The sequence below is a fragment of the Leptodactylus fuscus genome, chromosome 6, assembly GCF_031893055.1.
Source record: "Leptodactylus fuscus isolate aLepFus1 chromosome 6, aLepFus1.hap2, whole genome shotgun sequence".
NCBI lineage: Eukaryota > Metazoa > Chordata > Amphibia > Anura > Leptodactylidae > Leptodactylus > Leptodactylus fuscus.
In genome coordinates this window covers 69,559,013-69,581,331 of record NC_134270.1, presented here as the reverse complement: position 1 = coordinate 69,581,331, position 22,319 = coordinate 69,559,013, and the positions used below count along the sequence as shown (strand labels likewise).

At 41.1% G+C, this 22,319-nt stretch overlaps 1 protein-coding gene across 1 annotated transcript in view; it reads right to left on the bottom strand.

Moving 5' to 3' along the window:
* The window catches only part of TTYH1 (tweety family member 1), a 151,284-nt gene extending 131,510 nt beyond the window's left edge, over positions 1-19,774 (bottom strand). The window contains exon 1 of the mRNA XM_075280197.1: positions 19,454-19,774. Within this exon, the coding sequence (XP_075136298.1) occupies positions 19,454-19,579 (126 nt within the window). The 5' untranslated portion in view covers positions 19,580-19,774. The remainder of the gene's footprint in view (positions 1-19,453) is intronic.
* Positions 19,775-22,319: the final 2,545 nt, after the last annotated feature.

Genomic DNA, 22,319 nt, shown 5'->3' with positions numbered 1-22,319 from the left:
TACTTACTTAGACAGAATTAGGCCAAAGGTAAGCCCCTCCATAGTAAAGGAGCAATTGTGAGAATATCCCAGGCTTTATTGTATAATATTGTCATACATTTACAACTCAGGGCTCGTTCACATCTGCGCCCGGGTCTCCGTTCTGGAGGTTTCTGTTTCCTGCACAAAACTGAGGTAGGAGACGGAAACCTGCAGGACTCTTTCATACCCATTCATTTGAATGGGTTTGAAAGATGTCCAGCTGTGAGCCTTTTATGCTCTCCACCGCGAAACCGTTTTTAAAAAAAATCAGACACAGAGTCGGACATGCAGTACTCTGTGTCCGGTTTTAAAAAAACGGTTTAGCGGCGGAGAGCATAAAGCGCTCACCACCGCTCACGGCCGGACCCGGTCTGACAGCTTTCCGTCTTCTGCATGCAGAAGACGGAAAGCTCAGAACGGAGACCTGAACGCTAGTGTGAACCTAGCATAAATATATTAGAAAGTTTTGGGAAATGCTTTTCTGATCTTTCAGAATAGGGTCTAATCCCATATTTAACACTATATGTATATACGGTTCCTGCATTGTTTTGTAATATGGTTGTGTGCACAAAACCTAACCCTGAGCTACAGTATGTCTATATCAGAACAATGAAGCTGCAGTCTATTACAATTTAACCATGTTGTAGAGGTCTAGACATGAAACAGAGATGTTACCAAATTGACTGTCCTTTCTTGTGGTAGTGCCATTTGCTATGAAAGTAGTGGGTAACATCCATTTATCAAGAAGAACATTGCCATTATGGTTGCAGAACAAAAATCAGATTTCCAAAGAAATCAAAAGTAATGACAGTGTTGACAAAACATGTAAAATAAACAATAACTTACAATGATGCATTTGTGAATGGTCTAACAAATAAGAAGGTGGATAGGGAGAGGTTTCCACAACAGTGCCAGGGGTTAACTCTGTGGCAGGCCGTCATTCATCTGCTTCTACAGAAAATAGATTATAGAAAATCCTACAATTTGGTGGAGGCTTAATACGCTAAATCCAAGGGCATGAGCTGTGGGGCTGTCTCAGCCAGAGATAAAGCTGCAATTTTTAGAGTAGTGGGGAATAAGCAGATTTCTTAAAATGTTAGAGGCAAGGAAATAGTCAGGGGTTGTCATGTCTGTTTTAGTAGAAACTTGTGTTGAATTGATCATATAAAAATCACTTTAAGATGGACTTCTTATTGTATCAGTAGAGTTGTTCTATGTAGCATGGCCTGTATGTACTATACAATGAGTTCTCATTCCAGAATAACCTGTATATATAGGGCAAGGAGGACCAAATCAAAAATCCCTACAAATGCACTACTTGAGTCTCATAGGGACCTGCTGATTCTATTTTCTGTGACCATATGGATGCAGTGGTTCTGCTTAGGCTTGAGTAGTAGAGGGGCTTTATGAAAAACCTTTCACAGTCATCACACCACCTGGCCTAATGTACAAGGAGCATAAAGAGTATATAGTAAGGTATGGATTTTACACAAAGTTTTATCATTGTACCTGGAAATGGTGATATTGCTAATTTCATACCTATATGTGAGTAAGGAACAACTGATTGTACATGTACCACTAGACCAACATGGGTGTCATATATAGCAGCATATAGCTGACCCAGCACATCCTGATAAGTTTGTACTGACAGACAGAATAAGGAGCTGATACACCCCTGATCACTGCAGAATAGACTATAAGATAATAACAATGTATATATAAATGTATACGTTACCAGTAAGTTCGCAATATTAATCCCAGGAATACTGTAACTACACAATTCTTAGGCCTGGTCCATATCTGCGTTCGGTATTTCATTCGTAAAGTCCACATGGGGACCCCCGAGTGGAATACCAAACACATTGAAAAGTGGTGAGGAATGAAAGCACACGGACCTCATAGACTATAATGGGGTCTGTGTGGTTTCTGCGCGTTCTCCGCATGAGTCATGTGGAGAGGAAAGTAGTTCATGAAGTAATTTCCTCTCCTCATGACTCATGCAGACATGGACAAACATGGAAATGGAAAACACACGGACCCAATTATAGTCTATGAGGTCTATGGGGTCCGCGTACTTTCATAAGCTCACCGCTTGTCAATGCGGACTCCCCAAACGGAATACCGAACACAGATGTAAACCAAGCTTTAGCTTGGTGTCACTGATAATATACCTGTATCATCACTACTATGTAAACATAAGGTTGGAGTCCCTAAGGCCCCATTCACACGGGGCACGGAACTGCGTATTTTAGTCCTGATTTTGATGCGGGAAGCCGCGTCAGAATAGGACCAAAATGCGCCTGACGCAACTGTCGTCCTCCCACTCCAGAGTAGGCCCAAATGAATGGGCCTAGTCCGGAGGATGCTGCCGCGAGGCACACACCGCAGCTGAATCAGCCGCGGAATCTACCTGAAGTAAGGGCAGCTCGCTTCTTTTCTCCGCTAGCAGTCTACATAGACCTCTATTGTAAGGGGGCAGATTTTGAGGAGGATTCAGCGCCAAAATCCACCCCATCTTGCCCCGTGTGAATGAGCCCTTAGTGCAACATTCATATTTTTCCTCCTTTGTGATCTCCAAATAATATCACTATTTGATAGTTAATGGTTCCTAAGCCTGATTCAAGGCAATTAATAATATCACATTTCACAAGGGACCTAAAATATCTAAATTTTCTGGGGTTTTACCCTTACATGTTGGTGAGAAGTATTTCCAATGATATTATACTTGCTATGTCAAGTATTTACACACAATTTATCCCATTTATACACAGCTGTAACACTGGCACACTGCTCGTATGCAGCTGGACTGTATAATTCCTGTAAATCTGGGAAACCGTCATGCCATGTTATATAACCGCAACCCCCAGTGAGTACACCTAATGGTTACTCGACACAGTCACAGATTTGTTTACCAACACAGCTGCCATTTGATGTTACTGAGATGCTCGTGTCCCAGAGATATCACTGATAACCATTTTTATTCCTCACACCATCCTGACTGCGGTGAAGAAATTGGAAAACAGTTTGCTTTAAACTCTTGTTAAGCCAGCCTTGAAATTAAACTGTGTAATTTCTCTCGCTCTTCTCCCGCCACTCCCGCCCACTCCGAATTATTTCCCTCTCCCACTCCATCTTTTTAACACTTTCTGGTATATGTATCTCACAACTTGGAAAAATCTCACCAAACGCTTTGGTAAAATATGCTGTGGTACAATATGCTATAGTATAGAGTGGTAGGCCTCAGTAGCATGGCTAATATCTCCATTTGCGTCAGTCTTAAAGTGTAAAGTAGAGTATAATAAGAATACTTTCTCAAGTTCCCCATGAGCTTATGCCACAGGCATATGCCTAATTCTTATTTTCCCCTGAAGTCTGACATTAGGGTTCTGTCATCCATTAGATAGTTTGTTAGTTCATTTCGAGTCTTTCAGCAGAAAAATATCATCACTTTTTCTAAATACAGTCCTATGAAAAAGTTTGGGCACCCCTATTAATCTTAATCATTTTTAGTTCTAAATATTTTGGTGTTTGCAACAGCCATTTCAGTTTGAGCTATCTAATAACTGATGGACACAGTAATATTTCAGGATTGAAATGAGGTTTATTGTACTAACAGAAAATGCGCAATATGCATTAAACCAAAATTTGACCAGTGCAAAAATATGGGCACCTCAACAGAAAAGTGACATTAATATTTAGTACATCCTCCTTTTGCAAAGATAACAGCCTCTAGTCGCTTCCTGTAGCTTTTAATCAGTTCCTGGATCCTGGATGAAGGGATTTTGGACCATTTCTTTCTACAAAACAATTCAAGTTCAGTTAAGTTTGATGGTCGCCGAACATGGACAGCCCGCTCTCAAATGATCTGAAAACAAAGATTGTTCAACATAGTTGTTCAGGGGAAGGATACAAAACGTTGTCTCAGAGATTTAACCTGTCAGTTTCCACTGTGAGGAACATAGTAAGGAAATGGAAGACCACAGGGACAGTTCTTGTTAAGCCCAGAAGTGGCAGGCCAAGAAAAATATCAGAAAGGCAGAGAAGAAGAATGGTGAGAACAGTCAAGGACAATCCACAGACCACCTCCAAAGAGCTGCAGCATCATCTTGCTGCAGATGGTGTCACTGTGCATCGGTAACAATACAGCGCACTTTGCACAAGGAGAAGCTGTCAGGGAGAGTGATGAGAAAGAAGCCGTTTCTGCACGTACGCCACAAATAGAGTTGCCTGAGGTATGCAAAAGCACATTTGGAGAAGCCAACTTCATTTTGGAAACAAAGATTGAGTTGTTTGGTTATAAAAAAAGGCGTTATGCATGGCGTCCAAAAATAAACAGCATTCCAAGAAAAACACTTGCTATCCACTGTAAAATTTGGTGGAGGTTCCATCATGCTTTGGGGCTGTGTAGCCAATGCCGGCACCGGGAATCTTGTTAAAGTTGAGGGTCGCATGGATTCCACTCAGTATCAGCAGATTCTTGAGAATAATGTTCAAGAATCAGTGACGAAGTTGAAGTTACGCCGGGGATGGATATTTCAGCAAGACAATGATCCAAAACACTGCTCCAAATCAACTCAGGCATTCATGCAGAAGAACAATTACAATGTTCTGGAATGGCCATCCCAGTCCCCAGACCTGAATATCATTGAACATCTGTGGGATGATTTGAAGCGGGCTGTCCATGCTCGGCGACCATCTAACTTAACTGAACTTGAATTGTTTGTCCAAAATACCTTTATCCAGGATCCAGGAACTGATTAAAAGCTACAGGAAGCGACTAGAGGCTGTTATCTTTGCAAAAGGAGGATCTACTAAATATTAATGTCACTTTTCTGTTGAGGTGCCCATACTTTTGCACCGGTCAAATTTTGGTTTAATGCATATTGCACATTTTCTGTTAGTACAATAAACCTCATTTCAATCCTGAAATATTACTGTGTCCATCAGTTATTAGATATATCAAACTGAAATGGCTGCTGCAAACACCAAAATATTTAGAACTAAAAATGATTAAGATTAATAGGGGTGCCCAAACTTTTTCATAGGACTGTATACAAATGAACCCCAAGTACTATTTTGGCTGTTCCTTTAACTAAGTGTCCCAGTTCTCCTCCTGGCTTTCTCCTATCCGCCTCATGCAAAGCAATCCTCATAAGTCTATAACCCTTTCCCGACATCCGCCGTAATAGTACAGTGCATGTCGGGTGTGTAACTATGGCGACTGCCCGGGATGATTTTTTGCAATGCATTAGCATTGTAATGCATTGCATTAGTGATCAGACCCCTTGGGGTTCAACACCCCTAGGGGGTCTAATAAATGCAAAAAAAATAAAATAAATAAAAAAAAATATAAAAAAAATATAAAAAGTATTAAAAATTCAAATCACCCCCCTTTCCCTAGAACACATAAAAGTAGTTAAAACTGTGAAACACATACATGTTAGGTATCCCCATGTCCGAAATTGCCGGCTTTACAAATCTATAGAAATATTTTTCTTGTTTGGTAAACGCCGTAGTGGGAAAAATAGTCAAAAGTGCCAAACCGCCGTTTTTTCACTGTTTTGATTCTGATAAAAATTTGAATAAAAAGTGATCAAAGCAATAGCATTTCCCGAAAATGGTAGAGCTAAAAAGTACACCCGGCCCCGCAAAAAAAGACGCCCTATGCATTCCCGTACACGGACGTATAAAAAAGTTAAAGCTGTCAGAATATGGCGACTTTTAGAAAAAAAAAATTTAACACAGTTTTGGATTTTTTTTTTTAACGGGGTAAAAATGTAAATAAAACCATATAAATTTGGTATCCCTGGAATCGTACCAAAACACAGACTACAGGGGACACGTCATTTTGGCTGCACGGTGAACACTGTAAAACCAAAGCCCGTAAGAAAGTCGCGGAAATGCATTTTTTCTTCAAATCCACCCCATTCTGAATTTTTTCCAGGTTCCCAGTACATTCTACAGAATAATTAATGGTGGCATCATGAAGAAAAATTTGTCCCACAAAAATTAAGACCTCATATGGCTATGGGAGCAGAGAAATAAAAAATTTATGGGGTTTAGAAGGAGGGGAGTCGAAAACGAAAATCAAAAAATGCCATCGGCGGGAAGGGGATAAGCACCAAATTTCATTCAGAAAGCCATCCTTCTCACCTGCAGCCTATTCTGACACACCATACATGCACAGTGCCTCTAACTTCCAATGCATCTGCAATACAGTTGTTTGGGATGCCGCCAGAAAAAAACACATGCACCAGATTTCAGAAGAAATGTGCATTAGCAGTATTTCAACATGGGGAGGATTAAGAGCAGCATAATAAGTGAACAAGTCCACGCACTCCTAGTAGCACAAATGGCATAAAAATGGTGTGCCATATGGATTATGGCAACTGTCAAAGAATAAGATGGGAGAATCCACACCATTACAAGGGGACATTCTCTAAGCCTGGAGGAGAGAAAGTTTCACCAGAAAGTTTTCTGTAATACCAGGATGGGAAAACCTACCCTTAAAAAAAATGCCTTTTTTGCCTTTCATTGGTCGTCTGGTGTGGAACTCGTCTGTGCAGAGTAGTCCAGGACTAGTCTCCACTTTATCCTAAAAGCCAGAGGAATTAACTATAGCATGAGCCTGGGGTAGCAGTACCCATCAGAACTGAACAATACCCTTGTGAGAGCTGAAAAACTTCTGTGGGATCCAAACTTCAATGATTGAAGGTTACCATGATGGCTGCTTGGAGGTTTTGTGGAATCAACAACTGACGGTGTAATGTGTGATTGCAGCTGGGCTCCGTTACAAAAAATCCACCAAGCTCATAGGTAGAAATCTGCTGTTTTTATAGGGGGTGGACTTCCTTTGCCTCCTCCTGCCCCTGTTAGCACCGATTGACAGCTGCCGTGTATCTTCATACATACATACATCAACACCACTGACAGGAGTAAGAAGAGATGAAGTGAGACAAGGGGAGAACTCCCCTCCGAATTACAGTGGAATGAAGTGACTATGATAGAAAATAACAACATGAGTCGATGAGTCGTGATGTTTTGACCTTACTGATGTCACCTTTGTGGCACTATTGTGAAATGTTGAGACAACATATCATTGTTGGAGCCTAATAAAATATTGTGAAATATTGGTGTTATCAGGGATTGGAAATGTGGAAACTCTATTTCTTATTATATACTATAGTCAGCTGATCTGAAAAAGATTCATAGGACCCACAAACCCTTATGTAATGGGCATATAATCCATAATCTCTTGACTGTGCTGTAACAGGGTTGATGTGGAACATTGTGAATTACTATATTTATAGATTGGTGGCATGAAAGGTATTAGGATAAAGAGCTTTCTGCCCAGGCTTTGTGGGAAAAAAACTATATTAGTTCACACTCCTGTTCCTGCCATGGACAGATAAACAAAGGTTATTTATAAACAAGTGTGGTTATATCTTATATCATACTATGTGATCTACAGGAGGTTTTCCCAGAAAAGACTTAGCTATGGTATATTAGTTAAATATACCATAAAAGTCAAGTTGGTGAAAGATGTATATTCGGCAAAAAAAATTAAGAATGGAGTAGAATTGGAAAAGAAATGCAATTGCACAATGTTCTTACAGACTTTATTTATATGGCGTTCACCAGGCAGTAAAAATGACGTTACCTATATTCTGTGGGTTGGTACGAATATGGCAATACCAAATTTGTATGGTTATTGTTATGTAACACTTTTGCAAAATTTCTAAACTTTCTAAAATTTTAAAATTTCAGCTCTCGAGGACCTTGATACAACAATGTATATTTTGGTAGGAGAGAGCAATCCTATTATTATAATAGCATTAGAGAAATATTATATGATGTGTTATCTAATGGTAACAACCAAAATGCTTCTATCCTGTGACTTGAATGGCTCTTCCACTTTCATAAAGATTCTTAGTATTAGTACTTTCAACCTCTAGTGTATTATCTACAACAAGAGTCCCAAACTACAAGTTGCTTAAGTGGTGCAGAAGCCCCTTGCTTCAGTATCTGGGTGCAAATGCAACCTTCTCACCCCTAATGCCTATGCTCCTGCATTGCCTTTTGTCACTGACTGATTGAGATTTTTCGATGCCAGTCTATATATGTACTGTGATGGCAGAGGGTGCACCTCATTTTTGACGAGACAGACACCTCCTCATATATCAGGTAAATCCTTTGTAGGTCTTTGGTGCCTGCTCTGAAAGCTACATTAGCTCATAGCTGATGTAGAATCAGGTATCAATTACACCAGTAAACTGGTATAAATGGTCATGAATCTGGCAGGGGCTCCAAAATTTATGAGTTTTTCATGCCTCGTACATGAGATAACTATTGTACAAAACATTTGATAATAAACCTCATTGTGAAATTTTTAGTTATATATCCTCATGTTGCATTTCTTTCTTTCTTTCTTTCTTTCTTTCTTTCTTTCTTTCTTTCTTTCTTTCATAAATTTCTGCATGGACAGCACGGTACCAACTAGAAAGGTGAGGTGTTTCTTCAATAACAAACCATGGATCAACTCTGAAATTAAAACTCTTCTCAAGGAGAAAAAGAGAATTTTTAGGTCTGGGGACAAAAATAGCCTGGGGGCGGTGCAGAAACAGCTAAGACAATTGATCAGAGAAGGGAAAGCCAACTACAGGTGGAAGATGGAACTACAGATAGGGGAGGGTAGAATCTCGGAGGTGTGGGATAGTCTTAAGGCTATATCTGGGCACGAACAAAAGGCAGCTCATCAGATAGTAAGGGACAGGAAGTGGCTTAACGAGCTTAATCTATTCTTCAATAGATTTGACTCCAAGCCAACGCTCCCTTCACCAGCATGTCAGACAACCCCCCTCTCCTCACACACCAAGACCCAACCCCCACCGACCTGCAGTCAACTGCAATCTGACTATCTGATCCTGCAGGAGTCTCAGGTGTGTAGGGAAATCAAGAAGATTAAAGCAGACAAGGCCGGAGGACCTGATGGTATAAGCGCAAGAGTTCTTAAAATGTGCAGTGATCAGCTAGGTGGTATTATTACGCACATGTACAATATGAGTCTAAAGCTGGGAGTGGTACATCGACTGTGGAAAACATCTTGCGTGGTACCAGTTCCAAAGAAACCCAACTCGATGGGCTACAATGACTACCGGCCCGTAGCACAGACATCCCACCTGATGAAGGTCCTAGAGAGACTGGTCCTGACACACCTACGCCCCCTAGTGAGCTCCGCTCTGGACCCCCTCCAGTTTGCCTATCGGCCGGGCATTGGGGTACATGACACCATCATCCACCTTCTTCATAGAGCTCTCTCTCACCTAGAGAAACCCTGGAACACTGTGAGAATAATGTTCTTTGACTTCTCCAGTGCGTTCAACGCCATTTAGCCAGGGCTACTGAGGGAGAAGCTGAACCTTGGTGGTGTGGACCATCACCTGTCCAACTGGATCCTAGACTCCCTGACAAAATGCCCTCAGTATGTGAGAGCCTAGGACTGTGTGTCTGACACTGTGAGCTGTAGTACGGGGGCACCACAAGGTACAGTTCTTGCTCCATTTCTCTTCACACTGTACACTGCTGACTTTAGGCACAACTCATCCAGCTGTTACTTACAGAAGTACTCCGATGACTCTGCTATAGTAGACCTTATCACTGATAGCGACGATAGGGAATACAGAGACTTAAACCGGGATTTTGTTGAATGGTGCCAGCGGAACCAGCTCAGGATTAAAACTGGGAAGACCAAGGAGATGGTGGTGGACTTTAGTAAACGGAGAGGTGCTCCGACCCCGGTGGAGATCCAGGGGACATGCATTGAGATAGTCAGGACCTATAAGTATCTGGGTGTGCTCCTCAATAATAAACTAGACTGGGCTGATCACCTGGAGGCGCTGCACAGAAAGGGCCACAGCAGACTCTACCTGCTCAGGAGGCTGAGGGCCTTCGGAGTCCAGGAGCCACTTCTTAGGGCCTTCTTCAACTCTGTGGTTGCTTCAGCCATCTTTTTCGGTGTGGCCTGCTGGGGGAGCAGTATATCAACCAGGGACCCTTGACAGGCTGATCAGGAGGGCCAGCTCTGTCCTGGGGAGCCCTATGGACCCAGTACAGGTGGTGGGTGACAGAAGGATACTGTCTGTGGTGACCTCCATGCGGGAGAACAAATCCCACCCCATGTATGGGACCTTGATGGGACTTGGCAGCACTGTAAGTGAGCGTCTGCTTCACCCCAAGTGTGAGAAGGAGCGCTATCGCAGGTCCTTCCTTCCAACCGCGACCAGGCTGTATAATCTACATCAAACCAAGTGAAGATCACTCCGCACAGAGAACTAATGATTATTATGACGATGACCATGAAGTCTTCCTTCTTTCTCTTCCGTTCCTTAGCTGCTATGGACTCCTAGTACCGTATTTTTCGGACTATAAGACGCACCTAGGTTTTAGAGGAGGAAAATAGGGGAAAAAAAATTTGAAGCAAAAAATGGTAAAATATTTAATATATGGGAGTTGTAGTTTTGCAACAGCTGCAAGGCCACATTGACAGGTGACCCTGCAGCTGTACGGGGATGCATAGAGTGGGTTTTTTTGCGGGGCCAGAAGTACTTTTTAGTTATACCATTTTGGGGAATATCTATTGCTTAGATCACCTTGTATTGAAAAAAAAAACCCGGTGGTTTATGACATATGATTTTCTACTTTTATATATATATTCTAGGGACAGGAGGTGATTTAGAACTTTTATTTTTCATATTTTTATTATATATTTTTAAAGTTTTTTTTTTTTTTTTACTATTTTATTCCCCCCCGGGGGCTTGAACCTGCGGTCACTTGACCGCAAGTCCCATAGACGGCAATACAAGTGTATTGCCGTCTATGGGACATTCTGTCTATTAGTATTACGGCTGGTCATAGAGACCAGCCGCAATACTAATATAGCCGTGACAGGCCGGGGAGCCTCATTAGGCTCCCGGCTGTCACCCGAACAGGTCGGCTCCTGCGATATCGCCGCGCAGGAGCCGGCCTGCAACTCTACAGGTACGGGGCCGGTGGGGACCGGCCCCGGGGGAGAAGAGGCCGCTGACAGACTGCAGACCCGGCATCCGCTGTACTAGAGAGGCGGATGCCGGGGAGGGATAGACGCCGGGGCCTGAGACATCACTCCTCTGCCCTGCCTGAAGCCAGCGGCGGGGGGACGGAGGAGCGGAATAGCATCACTCCTCCCGCTGCTGGCTTCATTCAGGGCAGAGGATCGCAGCGATGTCTCAGGCCCCGGCGTCTATCACTTGCATTCGCCTCTCTATTACGGCGAGTGCCAAGCCAGGCACATTCAGACTATAAGACGCACCCTTTTTTTCCCCAAAAATTTTGGGGAAAAAAAGTGCGTCTTATAGTCCGAAAAATACGGTATATCTTCTCTTCTCAGCATATGTGTGTCTACGTCTGTAATATATTATTGTGTATTATCCTGTACCTGTATTACTATGCTGCTGTAACATACTGAAATTTCCCCAATGTGGGACTATTAAAGGATTATCTTATATTATCTTTCTTTCTTTCTTTCTTTCTTTCTTTCTTTCTTTCTTTCTTTCTTTCTTTCTTTCTTTCTTTCTTTCTTTCTTATCAGAGTTTATCATCATCCTCTTCATTGTAATTGACCATTGTCTTAATTATTTTAAAAGACCCATCTGAGACAAGATAATCCACCAGTTTTTATTTAGATTAGTTAGATAAGTAGATTTTAAAAAATACAGACTAATGACCTTATAAATAATTTTTCAGCTGACTCAGCACTGAACACTAAACAACTGCTAATGGCACGTTGTGCTCATATGACTTTGTATCCAGAGACCACAGCAAGTCAAACTGTATCTTGTTTATAGTGAGAAATAGTGAGAAAGAGCATCTTTGGAGTGGGGAACTAGACGTAGTATATTATGGGTAAAGGTATATAACATTAGGACATTTCTTTACATTTTAGTAATACTAAAGTGTCATGTATTATATTAGCGTATAGCTCCCTACTAGTACTTTAAATGTTAGCACAGCATAGAGAATGTTCACAATCATGTTTAATCGTGGGCAGACTAGTACAGCAGAGGATCCTCCAATGGCCCCTGGATTTAAAGATGTTTTTGACCCAGAAGTAAAAATTTAAGGAAAGCAGGAAAGGGGCTAAAATAACAAAACAAAAAAAAGCCAGTCCTAAGTTCCCACCATCCCAGGCGCAGCTCCCAAACTCCTATAATGCTGTTGCAGCCAACTACTAGCTTCTGCGGTCATGTTTGGATGATCAGGTATGTGATTGCTCCAGAAATTCAGGTGAATAGGTTTCTTTATAGGCAACAAAACCTATTCAATATGCTAACAGGGACCTGGCACACAACGGGTAATGAGGTCCAACCGAGGACCACTATAAGTGAGTGTTCTTCTCACTTCCTGTATTTCTCTCCCCCCTTCCCCCTTGCTGAACTGGCCTGAGAAGTATCACAATACTTATGTAGTTCAGATAGTATGCACAATCTTGTAGAGAAGGAGTCAGTGTTATCTGTGTGTTTACATAGAGATATAACAGACTCGGCTTTATCAGCAAACTGCAATTAGCTGAACGATTGTCCTGCCGTCACTGAGTAAGTGACATCACTTGTCCTATCTCTCAGGTCCGTGGTCATAGCAACGCTGTGTAAACAATGGGAGGAATAAGTTCACATAGCAGACAAACAAAGCAGCATTTTTAAAGCAATATATTTAGAAAAAATCTTTACTTTACATAAGCTACCAGATAGGATCCTTGAGAGGGGCCAACCACTTTAACCTATTTTGATGGTATGACCCATGTATGCAACTATAAAGTTTGCAATGTAATTAAAGTTGGTATACATTATAAAAGTGTAAACTCTAGTAATTCTACCGCAAGACAGATCAGTGAGTCCTTATTTTCATTATCTTTTCCCAAAATAACATGTACTGACTCATTCTTAGAAAAAAACATAGTTACTTAGTCACATAGCAATAGTAAAGACACGTCCTTCAAGTGCACCCTCTCACAAACATAATTCCAAATCTATAGGTAGACAAAACAAAACTCCATTGGCAACTGCAGCCAATATTGTCCCCTGCTGCTTTTCTTGCTAACAGATATCAGAAATAAGGTTAAAGGGAGGAGAATACCAGACACTACAGGACCAGATTATACTTTGCTTGTAACTATGGTGACACATACATACATACATACATACATACATACATGCACGCACATAGAAGCTGTATACAGAAAATGCTAGGAGAGTTTTTTTTAATCAAAACTATTTGAAAACTCGCTTCATTTTTTTATTTTAGATTAATTTGATTGGTTAAAAAAATAATTGAGTATTGCATGCAGTCTCAAACAATGTTGTAGATTGGTAAAGCTCATTCTCCAGTTTATTATAACTATGTAATACACATTGTACTGAAGAAGTGGTGGTCAGTTTATTGCATATGCATACATTGTATTGTGTAATTTTCGTCATGTCAGCTAAGCGACCTAATATCGATTATAGTTGAGCATTTACATGCAATGTGGCAAATAATCATTCCAAAGTCATCAATTAGTAGCCATACGTGATGTCACAACAACTGTCGATCAATCCATATACAATACTTATATACCACCATAAACTTGATAGAAATCTATGCTCATCGCTCAGTTGCTTGTCATATCTGCACTATGTGATTATTGTACACACTCTCTCCTTTGCATTGGAATTTGACCTGGTTTCTTACATTGAGTGTAAATGGACCTTAACACTCTGAAGATCTACTTAGTACATAATACTATATAATAAAGTGATTCACCATAGGGAAAGCAGCTACTGTAGTATTGTGAGTCATTGTAATATTGAGTCACTGAAGACTTTACAGGAATATTACACAATGGAAAAAAGAGAAAGGAGCATTCAGCTGACAATGACCATGCGTGACAAAGACAGATCACTGGATGTGACTATTCTTGTCAGACTACACAACTGTACAATATGGTTTTGTTGCAAGCATGGTAACACAGTAACATACTGTAGTTTGTAAGACTGAGAAAGCGACACGTATCAATCCAGTTCAGCCTATTATCTTGCAATGGGTCTTCAATGTTCATCCAGAGGAAGGTAAAAAGCCCAGGACCTCTTCCTCATTTTAGGGGAAAAATTCCTTCCGACTTCGAGTAATGTGGCTGTAAATTCCTGTAGCAGTTTAATATTGTTACACTGAAGAAAGGCGTACAGGTCCTTCTTGAACTTTTTTTTTAATGAAATTTCCATGACAACTTTCTCTAGCATGGAGCTCCATATTCTTACTGCTCTTACAGTAACTAACACATATGTGATGCTGCCAAATGATGTCTTCACTTCATAGTAATATATTCATATATTCATATTATTTCAAGATTCTGTTTCAATATGTTTAGTTCATGACTCTTGAATATGAACCATTGATGGACCTACGATGCTGATCCTGGTCCCCACACCTAGGCCCATCATCCTCAAACAGAAGGCCCCTCTGCATGTCGTTTTCCTCATCTCAACCCATGTAGAAGACATTGAAGTAGAAACCCCTAAGTCAGTTCCCCTTAATGTTATTTGGTTTCTGCTTGTAGAGAGGGTCAGGTCCTTACTTTAAATTGGGAAGAGGCCAACTTGAAGAGGACCTATACTTGACCCACATGAACATTAAGCATAATACATTTTTTACTATATTGCGAGAAATTAATGAAACTTGCAGTGACCAAATTATTAATTGGGAAACAGTCACCATGTCACACACTTGAGGTTTATATCCTGAGAGCAACCTCATGTCAATGTAACTTATTAAGGCCTATAGACATGGAAAGAATCTCCATTATGCATCCATTTTGGTGGACTTAAGTCATCCTTGTATTTCATGGGCCACCTGAATGGCTACCATTTACCTTGGAAAAATCACCTGTTTCCTGGGAATGTTGGGAAAAGTTTGAAGGGTTTTCAGTCTTAAAATTAATTTGCACCAAAAAATGAGGGAAAATGGAGCTTCTCTTCCAATAAGTAAGGGTCCCAGAGTTTGTCATTTATGGTATATAATTTGGATATGCTATAATAGCATTAGATGGAAAACCCCCTTTAAATGTATAGTCAAGTAGAAACAAGAAGTCTGAGAGCAGAATCAAACATTACACATACTACGCCAGAAGGAAGAAGCATTGTGGTTTCTAAATACAAGGCTTATTCTTCATATACAAATATATGAATATTTAAATATATTTTCTGTACTAATATCTTGGGATTTTCAAAATGTCTGACATTGTCTGTCATTGAAAGAGAGCCTTCAATGCTTACTTCCAGGAGATAAATATGTCTCTAATTAAGATTGAGACACCATGTTGTGGAAACGCAGCATTTTTTTGTTGCAGATTTTGCTGCAGTTTTTTTTTTTTTTTTTTTTAGCTAAAGTCAGGAGTGGAATTAACAGTCTGAGAGTCTTCTTTATACTTTCCACTCCTTTTGTAGTCACTCTTGACCTGAAAACACAGCAAAAACTGCAACAAAAACTGCTACATTTCTGCAATGTGGAGTCATAGTCTAAGGCACCACACTGTGGAAAAGCTGCTTTTCTTTGAAGCAGAAGGGAAATATGAAGTAAGTTCTTATACTTCTCCCTTTGCGCAATCCACTCTTGACTTTGGCCTAAAAAAGCACAGCAAAATATACAACAAAAACCCAGTTTGTCCTCAATGTGGGTCCTCCTGAAGTGGGCTTTTCTTGAGAAGAAAACAATAATTGTATTCTATATGGTATAAGAGTTCTGGGGAATCTTTTCATTTATCACCATTCATTTATTAGAAGCAGAATGCTGAAAAAGATAAGTGTCTTGCTCGATATTCCCTGATTGGATTACAATGCAAAACATCGGCTGAGCTTAATTCATTTGAGCCTGCAATACTCACAAAGGCCTTTATTACATTGAGTGCGTACTGCAGCTTACACCAGCACAAGGACATAGCTGATCTGCACGGGTTCTGCTATTCAGACCTCTGCTGATCTGAAACCAATATCCCATCCTATGGATAAAAACCTTTACTATCATGTCAGAGCCTGATGACATATATCAGACCTGTGGTATACCAATAGTCCTGGGCAACACTAGTCCTACATGAAGAGTTAGTGTTCTCATATGATGAACAGGTTCAAGGCTGGTTGCTTTTTCATACCAAGTACATCAAGAACTTTGCGATACCTTCTCAATAGCATAGATATGATACGAAACAAAACCTACTGATATTTATCTGAAAGAAAGTGCATACATGTGCTTGGATTCCAACAGGCTGAGCCTCAGAAGAGACAACTAGGTAGATTTGTGGTTTCATAGTCAAGGCAATGAATATTTAATGAGAAATCTTTCTGCATAATAAATAGGTCTCCAATGGTGTCTATAAGATGGATATGTTGTAATAAGCTGTCCTGGCCACTAATCGATGTGCAGACAGATATTACATGGGTGACTGCACACACTTATTGCCCCCTAAATATTCCTCACTTATAATTCCCCATAGTGGTTTATGTGCACGTAGTTGAATGGAGACACTAAATCCATGGACAAAGCATCACATCTAATGAAGGTCACCGCAGATTATGATTGCTCTGAAGCTAATAAAAAATTAACCTATTACTTATAACCGGCGTAACACAAAAGGATTTACTTGTATTGTGAGGTCTGAGGTTACACACCTGACAATATGCAAGATCCTATTACATTTAGATCAGTTTCCTTTCTTTCTAGGATCAATAGAGGTTTTCAGTTTCCAGAGGTGTGTATTACATTACTCCAAGGCAGCGGTGTGACCTGACTTGACTTATCTACATCCATCTAACTTTACCATGCAGGCTTGTATAAAGTTGGTTGAATCCTATACACCCCATCCTATAGATGTACTATGTGTAGTTCTGGTCTGTAGCTGGGGATGGAGTTGTCATAGAGGCTAGGTAAGGGGTGCCACAAGTCACTTTGCATTAGAGAGCATGCTCCCAACATGTTCCATTCAATTCTATGGTAGCAGCTTGAACAACTGAGCAAGTGTGCATGCTAGTACTTGTGTTGATCCCTGTATGTATGGCATGAACAATAATCTGAATTTTTACCCCAAATGATAAAAAGATAACATCTAGATATGCCTTAGTGTCAGGGTGTACAAATCACACACACACACACACACACACACACACACACACACACACACACACACACACACACACACACACACACACACACAGGTCTAAAGAGTATTTCCAGTAAATATAATTGATTCAATTTCCGCCCTTTCAATGTGACAACCAATTTTGGCACCACAATTTCTCCTAAAAGAGTTGTCAGCCTTCTTTCCAAGACACTGAATGGTGAACCTATCTACATATGTAAGTATACATCCCCAGCTGACATAAAAAAGTTCACTTTTAGGCTGAGGCCCCATGGGACAGACACACTGCAATTTTTCTGTGGCAAAAACACTGTAGGAAAAATCGTGGCATTTTAGCGCTAGTTCACACGTGGGCAAAGGGGCGGATTTTGACAGCGGATTTCGCTTCAAAATCCGCCCCTTTACAATGGTGGTCTATGTAGACCGCCGGGCTTTTTTTTTCCGCTAGTGGTGGGCTGCCGCTAGCGGAGAAAAGAAGCGACCTGCCATATCTTCAGGCGGAAGCCTCTTATGTCGGCTCATTCATTTGAGCCGACAGCGGAGGGGAAAGCCGCGACCGCGATGGTCGCAGCAGGCGGGTTTTGACAAGAGAGAGACGCAGCTCGCCGCGTCTCTCTCTGTGTCAAAACCCGCGCGGGCAGTTCACGTGTGAACTGACCCATACAGTGAGGGCAAAGTCGATGAGATTCTAGCAAATCCCATGCCCACTCTGCGGTACAACCGTGGTGCGGACACACCGCGATTTCCAAAACCGGTGTGGTTTTGGAAATTGGAGCATGTCAATTATACCTATGGAAATGCCGGCGGTTTCCCCATAGGTATAATTTTAAAAGAAAGTCCGTGGAGGAAAACTCTGCGAACTTTCTGTCTGAAGTGCTGTGGGAAGAACTGCGATGCATTGCCACCAGGGTTTTTCCTGCAACGTTCTTTTTCCGCAGGATATCCTGGGACCTTAGCCTTAAGCAGTCCATGGAAAGTTGGATCACATTCCCTTTCAGAGCACCCAGAGGTATAACATGAACTCCTGGGCACCAATGCAAAAACTATAACAGTCCTCACATACCCTGTGCCATTTCTAATGCTAGTGGCACAAATGCCATAAGGCTTGCCATTCTGACTGATACCTCTTCACCCCCAGCATTATATCCCTGTTGGTATCAATGCCAGCACTATTAGTTAATGATTATTTCCTAGAATTAAAAGTAGAAAGGTCAGAAGTCATTTTATGAAAGGTTTGGTAAGACAGAATCTGCCAGGTGACTTTATTAGAAACATTACAATTGTTATACTGTCTGGTCCTACAATAGGATACTGAAATGGAAGGAACTTGTGAGCCTGTAACTAATTAACCACTGCAAAGCCGTTACACACAATACATTGTTAGTGGCAGACATATACACCTGTATACACTTACATATTTCTATCACATATATTTAGCTGTAGACTTAAACATGCGTTCCATACAAATACCCCAAATGCCAACAGAGCCTAATTTTTTTTGTACATAGGCTCATAGGTGCTGAGCTGAAACCAAGAGAGAAGATGATAAATTAAATAAGTGTCAAGGATACTAATATATATATATATATATATATATATATATATATATATATATATATATATATACACACACACATTTAACTGAAAAATTGATGACTTTAAGTGAAATGTATAAAAATGAATTGAAATTATTATACAGTTGTTAGTAGTTGGAGTAGAAGTAGCAGACAGTAGCATTATTAATATTCAGTGCATATTACTAATATTTGCATCAATTTCCCTTATTATTCATATTACTACTACACATCATCACCAATCATCATTCATATTAAACCTAAGTATTGATATTGCCAGTAATAAAATACCACACAGAACATGATTATTACACACATTACATAATATACAGAGGTAAATGTCCACGTTATGCCCCTGTAAGGATTAATTCTGAAAATAAAGAGTTAAGTTCACCCCTACCCAATAAGACATCTCCACAATTGTTTCAAGTTACCTTCCTACTAATTTCAAATTAATTAGGAATATTGACCGGGGTTCTTGTTCTTCTAAATGCTATAAGACATGACCTAGCGGTGGTCCATTCATTTTTCATTTCTTTGGGTGTAAAACTTTAAGTTAACCCCTTGCAGTCCTGTTTGCCTGTTGAGCATATTCTGCCCGTGTTCTTGTTGATGCACCTGCTGTGCTCTATGATCTGCAGCAATGTTAAACTCTTACCTGCTGATAGTTCCATTCCTGGGGAGCAAAACTGCTATCCACCACTTCAAACTGGAAATTGGTATGTGGCACCTGGTGCAGAATGTACGTCCACCAAGACGCCCGGTACCCATGACTTAAGCTCATGGCTCCTTTGCAACCACAAATAAATAAAATGCAAAAAATAAAATGCAAAAAAAAAATAAAAAACTAAGAATATAGTCCTTAGAGGATGCTGTGTTAATGGTGTTATGCTGTTCTCAGTGCACAGTATTCATTTTGTTAGGAGCAAATCCAACCAGCAGACATGGTGGGAACTGATGCATCTGGAGTGTAATTGCTTAAAGCAGGCAGAAGCAAGAAACATAGGGGGAGGAGGCAAACATGTAGGTCTATCCCTATCCATTGACATGATATGAAGATGGAGGAATATGGAAGGGCGTAGCAGCACCCCCCAGTGGTTTATTAACAAATCTTCTATTAATTAGTTTGTCTCTATGGTCTTTCATACTAAGTTACAAAGACCATTTAGGAAGACATTTGACCTCTCCCAGGGGCTGATGAACAAAGTCTCAGTGTGAGTTTTATACCGGAGATTGAGGATTGAATGGAACCTAGCAATGTTCAGATGCACTAAAAAGAAGTCTCACTGCCGAGAATGTATTTCAGGTCCTTAGAGAAGCCATTAGAGCTGACTGCACAGGGCGCAACAAAAAGCTTTCACATATGAACCCCACATGAAAGGGCTGTACATAAAATATCACGCTATATAAAGGAGCACATAAAAAGGGACAATCACAAAACCTTACAGGCATTATCCCCAGGGGCCTACACAGAAATCATAGGGCCCCATAGAAAAAACGCAGAATGGGCCTTCCCTCATAAGGGGATAAAGGCAAAGAAATTGCATTTTCTGAACAGGAGATTCCCATAATCTTATTTCCATATCAATGATATATCTATCTATACTCAAAGGATGTCTTAAGCTTTTTGGTACCCTTTAATCCCCTTAAATAGTTCAAATGTAAAATTAGTTTACATAAGTTTTAATAACGTTGTAAATACATTGCATTAATAATCTTATAATGACCCTAATTTGCAGTCTGCCTTATATTCCAGAGCAGCATTCACAGTTCTGCAGGCTTCAGAGCTGTAATCTCCCAGTAACTATGCTGTCACATAGTTCCATGTAAGTACTATGGTCCCTTTACTCTGTTGATCATTGGAATAATAATACATTTTATTTATATAACACCAACATATTCCACAGCACTTTACAAATTGTAAGATTAAAGTACAGACCAAATGAAACATTACAGATTAATAATTAAATTCAGTGGCGTAACTAGGAATGGCGGGGCCCCGTGGCGAACTTTTGACATGGGGCCAGTGGCGTAACTAGGAATGGTGGGGCCCCGTGGTGAACTTTTGACATGGCCTCCCCCCAAATGACACCAACGCCGAAGACCTCGACCGGCCTCTCCTCCGTATTCCTGCGCGCTCTATTATAGTTTGATAAAAAAGTTATTGGAGCTCACCGTGAATGATAATCAGTCCTGGGCGGGGTGCACGATAAGTTTGTGGACCAACAAACGAAGGTAATGGATCAAGAAAAAGAGAAATCGGCATCACTCCGCGGACATAGATAAAAAAAGTCCTTTAATCCATTTAGTATAAACTTACAAAGACATCAAAAACAAAGACAAAAAAGAATGAAAAACATTAAAAAACGCCAATTATGTCCCTTAGTGGCCCCTGCACACAGTATTATGTCCCTTAGTGGCCACTGCGTTCAGTATTATGTCCCTTAGTCGCCCCTGCACACACTATTATGTCCCTTAGTCGCCCCTGCACACACTATTATGTCCCTTAGTCGCCCCTGCACACACTATTATGTCCCTTAGTCGCCCCTCTACAAAGTATTATCCCCCATAGTGGCCCCTGCACACAGTATTATCCCTCATAGTGGCTCCTGCACACAGTATTATGTCCCTTAGTGGCCCCTGCACACAGTATTATGTCCCTTAGTGGCCCCTGTACACAGTATTATGTCCCATAGTGGCCCCTGCACACAGTATTATGTCCCTTAGTGGCCCCTGCACACAGTATTATGTCCCTTAGTGGCCACTGCGTTCAGTATTATGTCCCTTAGTCGCCCCTGCACACACTATTATGTCCCTTAGTCGCCCCTGCACACACTATTATGTCCCATAGTCGCCCCTCTACAAAGTATTATCCCCCATAGTGGCCCCTGCACACAGTATTATCCCTCATAGTGGCTCCTGCACACAGTATTATGTCCCTTAGTGGCCCCTGCACACAGTATTATGTCCCTTAGTGGCCCCTGCACACAGTATTATGTCCCATAGTGGCCCCTGCACACAGTATTATGTCCCTTAGTGGCCCCTGCACACAGTATTATGTCCCTTAGTGGCCACTGCGTTCAGTATTATGTCCCTTAGTCGCCCCTGCACACACTATTATGTCCCTTAGTCGCCCCTGCACACACTATTATGTCCCTTATTCGTTAGCACTCATTAGTATGCTCCACTGTGGACACCCATAAACAATTATTATACTCTGGGGTCTTTTCACACCCTAGAGTATAATAATCGGAGACCTGGGGGAATAAAAACATAAACAACTACTGTTGTTTACCTGTCCCCTGGCTCCTACGCTGTCGGCCTCCGCTGTCATCCTTCTTCAATGACGTCGGACGTCACATGACCCGGGACGCAGGCTGGGTTCATGTGACATCAGAGACATCAGACAACTAGGCCTGAGGCCTGCCCGGATCGTGGAGAGGTAAGTAACAGTGTTTTTTAAATGTTTCTTACCTCTCCCGGGCAGCTCCTCTCCATCTTCAGGCAGCCCCCGGCGCTGCAGT